The 15,082-nt window shown below is 38.4% G+C and overlaps 1 protein-coding gene across 2 annotated transcripts in view; it reads right to left on the bottom strand.

Annotated features, from left to right (window-relative positions):
* Nucleotides 1–14,579, bottom strand: part of arhgap10 (Rho GTPase activating protein 10) — a 52,658-nt gene extending 38,079 nt beyond the window's left edge. The window contains exon 1 of one of the 2 annotated variants that reach the window (XM_085459006.1): nt 13,893–14,579. In XM_085459006.1, the coding sequence (XP_085315132.1) occupies nt 13,893–14,046 (154 nt within the window). In that variant the 5' untranslated portion in view covers nt 14,047–14,579. The remainder of the gene's footprint in view (nt 1–13,892) is intronic. The other variant, XM_085459005.1, reaches the window with a different exon arrangement.
* Nucleotides 14,580–15,082: the final 503 nt, after the last annotated feature.

Consider the following 15,082-nt stretch of genomic DNA (forward strand, 5'->3'; position numbering starts at 1 on the left):
TCGTCAAATAATCGTGATCTCAATTTCAGTGAAAATAATCGTGATTATCATTTTTGCCATAATCGAGCAGCCATAGTTCCAATATGGATGGAAGGACGGATGGATAGTAATCTGCCCCAACATACCCTAAAAACATCATGAAGCATTCCTCAATCAACACCAAACTTAAGCAATGCAGATAACTTAAAAAAAAAAAAAAAAAAAAAAAAAAGTCTTTCACACTGTTATTTGGATTCCTGGCTTGCTTGTGGCTCAGCTATTAAAAGGTTAACACTTTCAACCTCGACTTTATTCGTTTTCTTTATCTGAAACCCACTGCTGGTCACTCTACACTCTAAAGGTGTTAAATCTGTACCGTCCCAAAGCACACGAGGCACATTAAAACCAAAACACCTGTGGTTTGGGTCCTCTGGCCAGTTGACGTGGAACTAGGGGAAGTTTAAAGGATCTTCCAGACAATGGGGCAGCTTCTTATTATAGTATTGTTTTTGCTCTAAGTAGTTTTTCATATAGCATTTGGAGGAAATGCTTTATTTTCTTGTGAGATCATTGTTGATGTAAGAGAAAAGTATAAACAGAAAGTGAAGCATCTAAAATGCATACAAGCAGAACTTGCACAATCACTTTATTCCTCTTTAGCAAAAATACTATAATAAAAATAAATAAAACACAAGGATTCATGACTTGTTTGTGGCAAATGACAGATCATTGCCTGACCCCTGAACAACTGCAAGACACAGAACAGAATAACGTCACACCGTGAAGATTGAAGTGAGCTTTAGGCTACGTTCACACTGCAGGCGAAAGCGCATCAAATCCAATTTTTTTGACCCTATGCGACCCATATGCGATCATGGTATGACATCCGATATTTTCAAATCCGATCTGGGTCACTTTCATATGTGGCACTGAATCCGATACATATCCGATGTTTTTAAAACATCGGATATGTATCGGATATATAAAACAGCAATAAGGATAATTATTAGGTTATTTACATTATTATGTAAATAAAATAACTTAAAGCAAAAATTGGGAAACGTAAAGTCCGAAGTCTTTATATTAAGGGCCATCAGTCAAACAATATTGTTTGCTCTGGGTCTAAACAGAGCGCGTTGTGTGTGACGTCTTCTTTTGCGCATGCCGGCCGCTTTGAGGGTTCACACTAGAGCGCCTTTGCTGTCGCATTTTATTTGTAGTGTGAACGAGCAGACAAAAAAATTGGATTTGATCAAAAAAATCGGAATTGAGCATTAAGACCTGCAGTCATCCTTTTCTGTATATATAAATAGGACACTGCACAAGTTTCATTAAGAGATGCAAACACAGAACAGCGGTGGAGTATCAAAGACTGACTCCTCTTTAAAGGTTGTAGTCTTTTATTTTATAAAGCCAGAAGAAACGAGAGGGAGGTGTGCTCGGGATTCCTTATTATTGTCAGGAAAGAATCACTCAAGTTTCTGTAAGACTTTATTAGGCAAATATTCATAGAAGACAAATGATGTCATAAACTTGCTTGAATCACACCAAATACACGTGCAGCTCATTTTCCTAATGTGCTTGTACTATAATGAAAACTTCATTCTGTCTCAGAGGTGACTTCTACCTGAAGGAAACACATCCTGGTGAATGATGTGTGTGAGTGCTCTAAATATGGGTTAAAAAAAAGGTATTATTTTCAAAATAAAGGTATAGCAAATATAAGCCTACCAGGTCATTATTTTGGAAGCAAACACATCTAAGCTATAGGTTGGAATTATTTTTATTTTTTTTTTGAAGGGACCGTAAATCTAGCAGGAATCTAAACCACACCGACAGCAAGAATTCAGCTCAGCAAGTCCATAAAAGGTGACTCTGGTCAGCCTGCTCTCATCCTTAATTGGCAGAACATGGAATGACTACAAGCAACAGAGGCAGGACATATTTGCTACCCACTTTGATAATAGATAATTTATTGAGTAATACACAGTACTGCATAACATCCAATGCTTCTCTTTGGATCTGGCCTCTTGTAAACCTTACGCAATATCTTCTGATGTGAAGACCTGGCACTGCTGTTTAGCCAGTCCACGAGAGGGACAGTGAGATTCAGCTGCGTAACCAATTAGTCAGAAATTTCCCCCAAATGCTATTGAGGAGTCCTTCACCGTAATGCTGTACATGCTAAATGTGATTTGTTGTTGGCGTGCTGAAATCAGCAAGGCCTTCGGTGAAAACGGCATCTTCTGAACTGCAGCATATATAGATGTAAAAAATTATTTCATATACATCATTACAGGGCCCAGACGAGGTTTCCAGATCTTTCGTGTAAAGATTTTGATTTCACATGGTGGAGTTTTAACTTTTTGCAGATGGTTGGAAGATGGGCTCAACATGAAATACATTTCTGGAAAGTTTAGCTAACTAGTGAGCAACTTGGAGTGAGGATACCAATTGATACTGCACCATGGTCACGTACTCTGCAGACAGTCCTGAAAGTACTGAAAGCAGAAAGTGTTCACAGATTCTTAGTTACAAGCATCTTTTCTGCCTCATTTTTTTGTGAAAAGGTTCTCATATTAATGTGTAACAGTAAATCTAAATGCTGATATAGCTGTGAGATTTCCCAGATTTATTGAAACTTCTTAATAATGAGATACACTTACTATTACTTAATTATTGTAATTTCTAAACTGTTTAACCAGAATGAAGCAGTCCCTCACCACAGACAGACCACACAACATCAAGTTGATGCAACTGGCTGCATCGTAGGGTTACAAGGCATCTAAATCACACCTAAGTGGATGGGTGTTTCCTCCGTTTTCTAATGTCTTTAAGTTACCTTTTTTGAATGGAGCCGTTACCAGAAAACAGTTTTATCAGCATGGAAACCCTTTAAAAGATAACCCCCGTCCCAATGCATTTATCCCCATTTGATGACTTCAACAAAATGTTTGCAATATGAGTCTCTGTGCTTTGAAGCAGCCGTGCTGAAGGAACACAAGGAAAACAAGTATTGCCAATTAAATCCTTGCTCAAAACCTTTTATAGAAAAGCAGTGTTATTGGAGTGCATTGCTTCTTTTCATTCCCAAAGTTGTGCTTTTTATTGCTCACTCCCCTCTGTTGCTTTTGGCATTGCTTGTTTGTTATCAATGTTCGACATAACTTTCCCCCCCATATTTTAAACTTACAAAGTTTGTGTTGGTCAGTGTTATATGCTGTCATCTTTAGTAGTAGTATTAGAATGTAAGGTTTTAAAAGCATAGCTCATTACCAACCTTTCATTAAGGTATTTACTTGATAGGTAATGAGTGACCTTTATGGAGTCCTTGGTCACCTGCAGGTCTCAACTTATCCAGAAACATATAAATGTAGAGTGGAAAGTTCAACTCCTGAATGACACAGTAAAAAGATGTTGTGACAACATTACACTGAACACTGCCACACCTTAAAGCCTCAACACACTACATTGTACCTGACGTAAGGTCAGAATCACATGTCACTAAAAATCAATGCCATTCAAGCAATTACTGTTATACTGCAGAGTGTAATGTGCATGCTGTAATACACAGGTTTTCTACAGAGTTTTTTTTTGTGCAGTGTTTAAGTTGCCTCAGGGATTCAGTTCTCAGTGAGGCACTCGCTTCTCTGCTTTTCCAGATTTAAACAACTTACACAATAAGTTTCCAACAGAGTTGGGATGATTCATAATTACAAAACTAATGATGTATAAAATACAAACAAAAACAGGGTGCAGTAATTTAAAAAAAAAATTACAAAGACTTTCTGTTCTTGAAAGTTGCATTTAGCCTAAAAACAGACAAAAAGCTGTTTGCAACTTTTTATGCCCACAACTTTTTTAGAAATTCAATATCTTCTTGTTGTACTATTTACAGGGTGAAAGGTGAAATTACAGAGTTCCAGATGTTTTGGGTTGTAGCCTGTTTTTGTACTGTTAGAGAAAGATCATGGGGGGAAAAAGACACAGGTCTTTTGTATGTTACTTTATTAGGATATGAAACATCTTTTGTGTATTAAAAAAAAAAAGGTAATACAGGGCTAACAACACTGTGGATAATTAATATGCACTCCAGAACACTGATGTCAACAGACAGATTTGCATGGTTTTTATTAGAGCCACATGTGCAGTGCAGGTCGCACCCATCTGCAATCTGATTACATAGGCTGCAAGCATGTTTAACACACTTCAGGGTGGACAGTTCAGGCCAAGCTGTGGACTTCATTACATAAGACACAAAGAATGAATGTTATCCAGTTACATGAAGCTCCAGCAATAATCAACACCAGGCAACACTCAAATAAGGGGAAAAAGCAAAAACAAAAAAAAAACCCGGCATTGTTTTCCTGTACAGTTTCAACAGCATAGATTAATTGGATACAATCATTCCAGTGATAAACAACGTGTCAGATGAGAGGTCTGCAGAAGAGATTGAAACGATAATTCTTTCCTTCAGGACAGCAACTATCACATACCACACACACTAGGGCATGCAAGAGTCCAAGGCAAAAGCTTCGTCTGCTTTTTGCCTTTTAAAGCAAGGCATTTCAGAGCAAACCTGGGAACTGTCAAACTTGGCTAGTTTCTCCGCAGAACACCAGAGACCCTACTCTTCTGGATTTACAGTGCGAGTCATACAGACCCCACCTTACTTGTATCTGATATCACAGGCTATGCTGTTCTATAAGCGGAAAGCAAAGGAAAATAAGTGGCCAGCTATGTGACATTAGCACTGGCATGCCCATTCAGGAAGACAAACAAAATGTGAAGGGTAGTGAATTAAAGGACTCTGGTTATTGTAGAGTGTCACCGATCAAAGGGCAAGACTACTTAAAAAAAGAAAAAGAAAGAAAGAAAGAGCAAAACGAGTGAAGAATCTTTAATAGAAACCTCTGGAAAAAATATTTTAAAGCCAAAGATGGTGGTTGTCCTGTAACACCCACTAAAAAGCCAATCATCTGCTTTATATCAGCCGAACTAAAAAAAACATAAGCCCATTGTGCTGTTGCACATAGTGTAGAATGTTGTTGCACTGCATGGCATTTGTTTAGTGCTCTGATGGGATAAACCAGAGACCTTGCTTGACTTGGTGCTCTGGATTAAAGCATAAATGATGGAGTAATGCTTTGATATGCTGCTCTTGCATACTTAAAAAAAATCTTTTTTAAGTTCATACTTAAAAAAAAAAAAAATTTAATCAGATTTGACTGTTGAGTCTACGCATACAGTTTTTATGCCTCAGTCTCACTGAATCAGAGTTTTGACTTTCTCTCTATTCATGTTTCTAGTGTCTTGAATTGTCAGCCCAAAATGATGCTTAAGCATTACCTAGATGGCTGCTGTGTGGCTAGACTTGTGATAAGTACTATGCATAACTGCCAATCAACCCTATTGCCACTTCTCCCAGGAAACATCTGTAATCTGCATGTCCCTCAAGCTTTATAATTAATAATTGAAATACATGTTACCCAACTTACCACACGGTCTATGAAACAGTGTATGTACACAACCCACATACTAAATAAAATTTCAACACATCTGTCAGCGCAACCTGGCAACCCACAACCTTATTCAAGGGTGTGTGCTTACTGTGCAAGCAGAACATTTAGATGCTGTATGCATTAGCTCATCACTTTAACTTTAGGCTTGCCATTCCACCAAAGATATAGTAAACAGCAAGACTTTAAAGACACAAGACAATAAATAATGTTTATTCTTGCCTCTGAGGAAGGTCTGAGGAAAAATATAAGGACCATTGATTTGAGCATGACTAAAGTGTTATTAAAAAAACAAAAAACCCTCCTTCCAACTGTGAACAAGTTGGAAGCTGGGCCACAAAGCACTCATCTCTATAGAGCCAGCTATGCATCAACTTTGTTGGGACCAAGTAAAAAGTGAAACACTGGAAAACGCCAGAAAAAGTCCAATACTACAAAAATATATACAATTTACACAGTGAAGTATCACCAAAATCACACATTGCTGATCTCCTGTTAGTTCGGCAATAAAGGGAGCTTTATTTTAAATATATTTGATAACTTCGATGTTGTACTGTGCTGTAAAACTCACTTCAGACAAAGGTCTGGTGGACAATAGTAATATTAAGTTCCCTAACTGCCTGGTCCTTCACCAAAAATCACTGATTAATCCATTTAATTTCTCAAACACTGTATTAATATCAGGTGCTTTAAGAACTGGCATTCACAAGAACAAAAGCAAAAAAAAATAAAGTCAATGACAATAATGAATCTAACACCAGGAAAAAAACAACAACTTGGAGTCATTGTACTGTCAAGATATTTGATTAATCTACAAAATGGTCTGTTGTTACAGTGCAAACAGCTTCGTTAATGGAGCCTGATTGCTTAAAGCACTGTGTTGTAACATATATTAATAAACTGTTCAGAGCAACCTATCCATTGGAAAATACTGGCACTTACAAGTTGAATATTAATGAAACTGATTGTAGAGTTACTGGTTGCACGCTCACCAGTGCTCTTTATAAAAAAATGGCCTCATGTTTTCTGTTACACTGGGCTTTACAGATTAACATCACTGATAGTCAACAACAGTTAGCCCAAATCCTTTTTAACTTGCTGAGGGTTTTAAAGCAGAACGTTTAACATGCATGTTGGGACTGCAGTAGCTAAGGTTTTCTCCATAACAGACTATAAAATGTAAGTCCATGTCAAAGGTCAGTTGCAGAAGAAGTCCACAGTGTATTTATTGGCATCTGTTGGAAAGTTGCTTGTTATGATTTCTATAGTCTCACCAGATGTGCCACTTAGGTCAGGAGTTGCCTAATGCAAGCCCACAGTGTTTACGTGCCGCGCCTTTCCACAGTCTTTCCTGTTCCACTCTCCCATCTTTTCCAGGCTGTATCCCAGCTCTACTTGCCTTCCACCTTTGCCCTCCCCAGAGCCAGCTCACCCGACCCCTCCCGCAGCTCCCTGACCAGAAAGCATGCATTACTTCATTTACGTATCCCTGAACCTCAAAACAAGTGTGCTGGGTGAGGCTACGCTGTCAGTAACAGCCAAGAGGCTGATCACAATATTTCAGTGTCTGAGGTATTCTTCCCCCCTCAGACACCAAAAATGCTTTTCTTTCATTATGCAGTGAAAGGTGTCCTCACCAAAAAAGGAGCCCTTGAAACACTGCAATGTAATATACTTTTATAGTAGACCTCTTCCTTGGAGAGAGAGATAAGGAGCGTTCCTCCCACATGACTTCACGTCTTGTGCTAATGCGATTTTAATGAAAGATTGTGATGTGGCTCTTTGGCAGAATCAGTAATGTGATTACAGAGATGAGCAGTGAGCCAAAGCACACTATGGCAGGCTACTCTTAAACCTGTCTGCCAGACAGAAAGAGACCTTCACATCGCTGGGCTTTCAATGTGGAACCAAAAGTGAAACTACAAAAAAAATTACACTTATGGAATTGTTTTTCTGAACTGTTTGGTCAATTTACCTGAGCAAGTCCAGCTGTGGAAGAGACAGGCCTGATCTTGCTGCAACTTTGTCTAACTTCAGTTTTCCAGATTATTACAACACGAAAACACAATTTGCAAGGGGCAGTGGAGAAGTGAGCAGTGACAAGACTGCCCAAATAACAAGATCTTCAGAAACTGAGAACTCAAAACTTCCTGGGGGAGCAAAGAAGGTTTACTAAAGACAACAGTGACGTGTAGCTGAGAGGGTACAGACAGGACACAGTTCCTGTGGAGGAAACCCTCTGAAACAGAAGCACATCTGCATGCTGCTCCTCTAATGGGCACTTCCATGTCATGCCTCTCTGGCCCAAGGCCCCGCTTCAAAGTTTCCTCCCAGAACCAAGGACTTTCCATACTGGCACATCCTCCCAGCTGTAGCAGCCAAGGGAGTTACTGAAAGGCTGAGAACTGAATGGATTTCTAGAACAACAACTGTGCTTTGAACTGCCCAAACAACTGAGCCTTCTGAGGGCAACACTAAAGGAAAAAAGAATTATCATGAAACTAAAAAATCTATACCTAAATTGCATTCAAGATTAAATATGTTAGTGTTCACTGCAGACCTCTAAATAACACATCTGTACAATACTGTCGAGTGTTGCAGCTTATTGTGAAGCGGATAGTGGCCTGCAGATTAAACAGCTTAGCGGCCTCAAATCATGTCTACACATCAAGAAAAAGCACACAATCTTGCATCTAGATATGTGGCCCTTTTAACTTCAAAGTTGCAAACTACAAAAAGCATACTCAGAAGAAAACTTCTGATTGTTTGTAGGATTCTCTCTAAAAAGACTAACCAAACACAGTGTCTCATGAGACTGTAACCCTATTATCAGAGTGTATCCACCTAAACAGAGCTAGACTGTGATTGAGCTCCACCCTACGAATGTACATTAACAACGCTGTACCTTACTTAAACTTTAGGTATAGCCCAAAATACTATAAACTTAGTAATACCCCTGTGCTTAGAGAAAGGCCCTGTTCACACCCAGCATTAACTTGGGTGGTCTTGCAATAAGTGGACAGCTTCACAGTACAGATGTAAAGACACTTAGGATGCATTCAGCCATAGCCGTTTTGTTTCCTGTGTACTGGACTACACTAAAGGACCGCCTAAACAACTGGCATGTAGATCCATGAAGGACCTCTGCAAACAAATCAGGAGCGGTAAAAGGCAGATTTTGTCACTTTGAAAACATCTAAAGACTTTTCTACTGCCCACTAAAAACTGATGTACTTTGATCAAATCACCCAAGAAATAGCTATGCCAGCTATGAACAGGATCAAAAGTTTAGAGCAGCGCGACAGACTTTAAATCTATTATTCTATTTTAAGAATCAGAATATTTGTAGAAAATTATCTGTAGAGCTTTCAATCCATTTTAGGCCATCAAACTCTACTACCTTCAGTTATTGAGCTGACAGTTCTGACATTACAATAACAACCCATTAAATTACAATTAATTGCAATAATTTATTTTATTTTTTCAGTTATACTAAACAGACACATACTTACAGTTTGACAGAAACCGGAAAGGACTATATGAATTGTGAGGTTTACTTAAAACTCATTAAATTGTAATATATCTATATCATGGCTAAAGCACTTCTGGATGGATGCAAACTGCATTTCGTTGCCCTGTGCATGTGCAATGACAATAAAGTTGAATTCTATTCTGTTCTAAATGTTATGAGTTTAGCTTGTACAACCATCCTTGACAACAATATCTTGAAGTAACCATTTTCTGTATGGCCATCAGTCTCTTACATCATTGTAAGATAGACTTTTAAGACTGTGCACATTAAGGTTTGTGGACATTTGTAAATGCACATCTCTCTTAATGTCCCACCACACCATTTCATTCAAGTTCAGGTGTAGGACTTGGCCATTGCAACAATCTGATTTTCTTCTTTTTCAGCCATTCTGTTGCAGATTAACCATTGTGCTTGGCATAACCCAATTTGAATCAACCTTGAAATGAAATGAGGCCATCTGTTTGACAGCTAAATTTGGACCAACCTTTAGCTGTCATACAGATGGCCTCATTTCATTCTGCAATACTTTGGTATACAGAGGAGTTTGTAGTCAACTCAGTGACTGCAAGGTGCCCAGGCCCAAATCAATACCCCTCTACCACCGTGCTTGACAGTTGGTATGAGGTGTTTGTACTGACATGGTGTGCTTGGTTTCCATCAAACATTGTGTTGTATCTTACAGCCAAACATTTCTACTTAGGTCTCATCTGTCTAACGGACATTGTTCCAGAAGTCTTAGGGTTTGTTCAGATGCCTCTTTGCAAATCTAAGAAAACACTTTCTCCAGCCAACTCTCCCAAACAAGCCAAATGTGTTCATGTTTTTCCTAATTGTATTGCCATGAACTTTAACATGCTGCAGAGTAGGGCTGTGTGATATGACCAAAATCTCATATCCCGATATAAGATATAAGACATCTATCGTCCCGATAACGATATAAATCACAAAACTTGAACATTTTCTGTAAATTCTGTGAATCTCGGGCAGCTCGACTTGCGGGAAGTGTTTCCAGCTGGGCATCGTGTACGTGGAGTCGAGTGTTTTAACCGATGCATGAAACTATACATTTTTAGACACAAGTTGTAACGGCCGCTGTTTTCTTTGTGAGTATTTATTACACGGCGTGCTGCGGGGAAAAGCCTGTTCTAACGTTTGAGTCTAAGGTTTATTTTTTAGCACCTGTCAGCTCTTTTTTGCTTCTCATCCGTAAACACTCTGCATACTCTTTCACGTGATTCAGTTTATTTTGAAAAGTCTCTACAGGATCTTCAGCTTTATTGTGAAAGGTTTATGTGGAAAATAAACAAGCGGACACGCGATGGTTTTACTGTCGCTGTTGCTAACGACAACGCATAAAAACAGGCGCTTGTTGTTGTTTTTTTTTTATCCTAACAACAAAAATATTCTTTTGCTTAAGACAAAAAAGAAAAAAAGAACTACAACCATCAAACTTGAGGCAATGATAAATTATTGAAATTGATGACGCTTAATTTGATCATCTGTTGTTCACCAATAGAAGAAAGCCTACTCCACCCTGGACAGACTAGCTTTGTTTTAAATTAACCTTCAGCACAGCACAAAGAACAGCCTAAAATAGAAATAGAAATCAAAAAGTTCTGCTTTAAGTCTAGATAACATCTAAAGCAATCAAGCCATATCTAACAATCTGCTGCAGTAGCTCTATAATGTTTAAATTGCTCTATTGCTGCCACTACCAAATAGTGTAAATGGCTCCTGATTAGAATGATAAAAATACACCAAAAACAGTTTTGTTGACAAAATAGTTTCCATTAAAGGCTTCAGCACAGGCCAAGTGAATTAGGCTGAGCAAACTTCATTAATGTCAAAACATAACCATCACTTCCTTCCTGAAACAGATTTTGCAATAGTCCCATTGGGAGAGCATGACCAGGGTTTCCTATTTCTTGTCATTTTCTAAAAACACCAACACAGACTTAGTGAAAGCAGTGATATGCTACCATCCTGACTCTACTTTAAATCAAAGCAAAAAAACTACAGTCAAATACGATGCTAAATACAAGATACCACATGCCATACTGAAACTAGACACTATGTCACTGTGCCAGTTTATACCAACACAGCAGTGCACCAACATCACATCAACTGCCAGTGAGTCACCACAACACTGCGGAGGCTATTCACATTTTTTGTTGGTGCAAGTAAAATAATAATACTACCAACATTTCACCTTGAGCATCTGCAAAGGTCTGAGGCATATGTGACTGTATTGACATCTGCACACCCTCAACTGTAATGACACCAGCTATGGACCCATTTTCCAAGAGGATTGAAAAGTAGCATTGTAAAAATCCTAGCTGAGGGGTCCGTGTACATGTCCACAGTTTACCATAACTCTGGCCTAAGGCATGAGAAAGTCACAAAAATTACAGCAGGCATTATTAAACGTACATAACATAAGGACAGTTTCCTCATGTTCAATCAATGTGACAGTTGTATAGATGAAACATGTTTAGACAACTTTAACCAAAATGTCCTTTTAGAGGGTACACAACTATCCTCCTAAGATCTTTACTCAGATTGAAAGAATTTAAGTTTATATGTTAAGTTTTAAAGTTTAAGTGTCAAGGGAGTCACTATGATGAGGGGGGTCAGAGTAGCAAAGAGCTCCAATGAGACCATGGAAACATTCAAAAAGGCAAAGAAACAGGCCGACAATCCCGGCTGTGCACAAAAAAGCAGCCAAGTAATAACACAATCAAGAAAAACATTTTTAAAAATGGACTTTCCAACATGAAACTTTACTATCTGCAAATATTTCTCAAAACTGTGTCCAAAAATGTAATTTATTGAATAGTTTCTGATACATAAAGTGCAAATAATGCACTATTGTGCGCGGAGCCCTTGTCCAGCAAACCTCTCAGTTGTGAGGGGAAAAACTCACGCTCAATGCAGCCACACATGGCTTAGGGCGCGGCCCGCCCAGTCAGAAAGCAAAATATGGTGACTTCTGTGCCTTTAATGTATGCATTTAATAGCTTGCTAAAGGTCCTATTTACGTATTTGGATCATTACTAAACCACAAACAATTCAAGTTAAAAAAAATTTAAAAACTAAAAAGAAATGAAAATTGTTTTGTTGCATGTAAATCTACAAGTTTTTTAAATTTCTGGGGGAAAAGAAAGGGAAATTATGAACTGCAGATTTTAAGTCCATGTAGAATACACATCTATAACATGAACAACTTGATGTGATACATATTTTTGAGTCACACATATTTTTTCTAATTAAAGCACATTTAAGTGACCTAATGAACAAACAAGCACACACCACATAACAACCAGTTAATATGCACCTTTGTAACCAAAAGAAAAGATTTTAAAAAATGCACCACCTCAACTTTACGTTAAAGCAACGTAATTAAAATAAAAAGACAATCGATACGCATTTAAAAATACATAAAAGGTTAAAATATTTTAAGCGCCAAAGGCTTTTTTGTAAGCTAGAGTGTGGCTAAGACTGAATCTCAAGACGAGATGCAAAGATAACTTTAACGCCACAAACTATTTGCATCAAGAGTACAGTTTTCATGTACATGCAAGAAAACTTAAGTATCTCACATACCACACACCTTGTCCTTCCAATAAAAAAAAAGCTTAGGATATAAATAGAAACATCAAGCTCAAAATCAGAGAGCCAGTTTTGAAAATCAGTCAAAATATTTTGTTGCTGTAGGAAACACTAAACCAAACTCATATACTTATAATCTTATGTTTGTGACACGCTAATACTTTACAATATTAACCCTTTGCCTCAAAGTCTGCTCATGCAGTGCTTGTGCACTGTGTAGTCAGCATGAAAAAACAACTAGTAAATGTGAGCTTTGGGAGACTTTAGGCTTTTCTAGAAGCAAGTATGAAAATCATACCTGACACTAACCAGCAGCACAGACAGACAATAAAGCAAGCCTGAGGGTAAATTTTAGCCCCCCATCAGCATAAAAAAGTTCACTAAAATAGGATTGGTATTATTTTAAACCTTTCAGATACAGTGTTTCAGAAACTAGAAATGATTCATGGCATTTCCAGCAAGGCAAGGCAGTCTGTTTTATAAGTGTTTAAGTCCTGGCGTTAAGCACAGGGCAACCTACAGACAAGCCCAGCCCATGAGATTAGAGTTCAAGGAGATAATGTAATCATTTTTAACCCAGCTGAGGTGTGTGACTGAACAAATAGTGTAAGGTGTTATTAAAAAAAATCCAGAGCACTGGTTCACACCGACTCAAAACTTTCCCCATAAAATAAAACAAAAACTTACATTTGTTTCCCCCACATTATCTCGTCTTACAATAACCCTTCAGCTACTAACGAGCGCCTCATAAACAGAGACGCTACAAGCTCTGCAGTTTCTTATTAGGTTTTCGTTTTTCACTTCTCTTGTATTTCAGGTGCTTTCCCCGAGTGTCTTTGCTTATTTCTCAGCTTTATTCGTCTCATCGCTCATTTTTATCTTTTTTTTTTTTTTCCTGTTTGTTTAATTAGCATTATTTTTAAAACACGGGCGATATGTCTGGAGCAAACTTTGATGAATTAAAACACAAACGTTACACTCTGCGAAGGGAGTGGACTCTCAGTCATGTACACATCCCCAAGTTTAAGGATATTTGCACTGAAGCCCGGCACTGCAAAGTGTTGACAAATTGAGCCAAACTGACAGACCAGATCTAAAAACGTTTTTCCTCTACATGTCCATTATATTCCTCACACCTAGCTTCAATTAACCTCAACAGCCTCGCTCATAACATAATCAGTGCTGAGTGCTCGATTTGTCTGTGACTCACTGATTTTCTTGCACCATTTGAATATTAAAAACGTCAAACTTACGCTTGGTTGCATTGATGAGGTTCTTCCCATCTTTGTACAGCTCTTTGATAAACCTGTTAGTTTTGTCCAGCTCTGCTTCGTGTGACTTTATTTTGTCCCTGAAGCTCGGGCTGTCCAGATAGCACTCACTAAATTCCAGCGGGTGTAGTCCCATTGCTGTGACAGATTGATAGCTTCGTTTTCAAACAACGGAAAACTCACACACGGAAAAAAAAGAAGCACAACAAATCCAGGTTCAGTTTGCAATTCGAGCAAATAAATAGTCGCTGCTGTTAAATGACGGGTCGTTTTTTAGGAGTCTTCGAGTCGGGCTGAGAAAGCATAGCTACGTGAAGAAGTAGCAGCAGCAGCTAACGTTGTTTAGCATGGTAACTTCTGACAAGGGCTCATGGGTGTAGTTCCACGGCTGTCAAATAAAACCAGAATGACTAGCAAGTGTAACGGTTAAGAAGTGATAAAGATACGATATCGCCTGAAGCATTCATCGGAAGTCGGTTGACACCAGTGGTCAAAAAGTCAGTGTGCTGTGTCCAATTTTTTCCTTCCTCCATCAAATGTACTCCACCTAGCTAAAGTGACAGATTGAGAAACTCCGCTACTGACATCTGCGTGCGTGTTGCAAACTTCTGCCAGCAGAGTTTTGCGCCAGATAGCTTAGTCAGGATACTTCCGCCGTCGTTTCTTCGCGTGCCCAATGACCGTTGTTTTCGTTTTGTGGTGGGAACAATGGGGGTAATTGCAGGTTTTATTTAACTGAAAGGAATAGTAGTATACTATAACGTGGCTGAAAGGTTGTTTTGCGCTGGAGAATCAGGCGGTGCTAACTTTACAGGTTTTTCTTTGGAAAATCAAAGCTCCCCTCTGGTCCTGTGTGGGCTGAGGATTGAAGGATTGCCATCCTTACTGTAATTTCTTTATGGTTTGATTCTAAGGGGACACATTTTCTCTTATTTATTGATTTATTTATTTATTTTTTGCTGGTTTTATGCCATAGGTCTGCAGGTTTTTTCAAGTTTTTTCACTGCAGTCCTTGTACCTGACCATTTTCAGAAAATATTTTTTAAGCCATTCAGGAGTGACCTGAGTCATTCAAGCCTATAAAAGACATCTAACACAAGGGATCAAAAGGTGTTGTGTCTGCACAAATATAACAAAGGCCCACTTTCAGTTTGTATCTATAGGATCTTTGT

This window comes from Copadichromis virginalis, linkage group LG6, assembly GCF_057382275.1.
Source record: "Copadichromis virginalis isolate Kocher_CV1m ecotype Utaka linkage group LG6, C_Virginalis_male_GT1.1, whole genome shotgun sequence".
In the NCBI taxonomy this organism is placed as follows: domain Eukaryota; kingdom Metazoa; phylum Chordata; class Actinopteri; order Cichliformes; family Cichlidae; genus Copadichromis; species Copadichromis virginalis.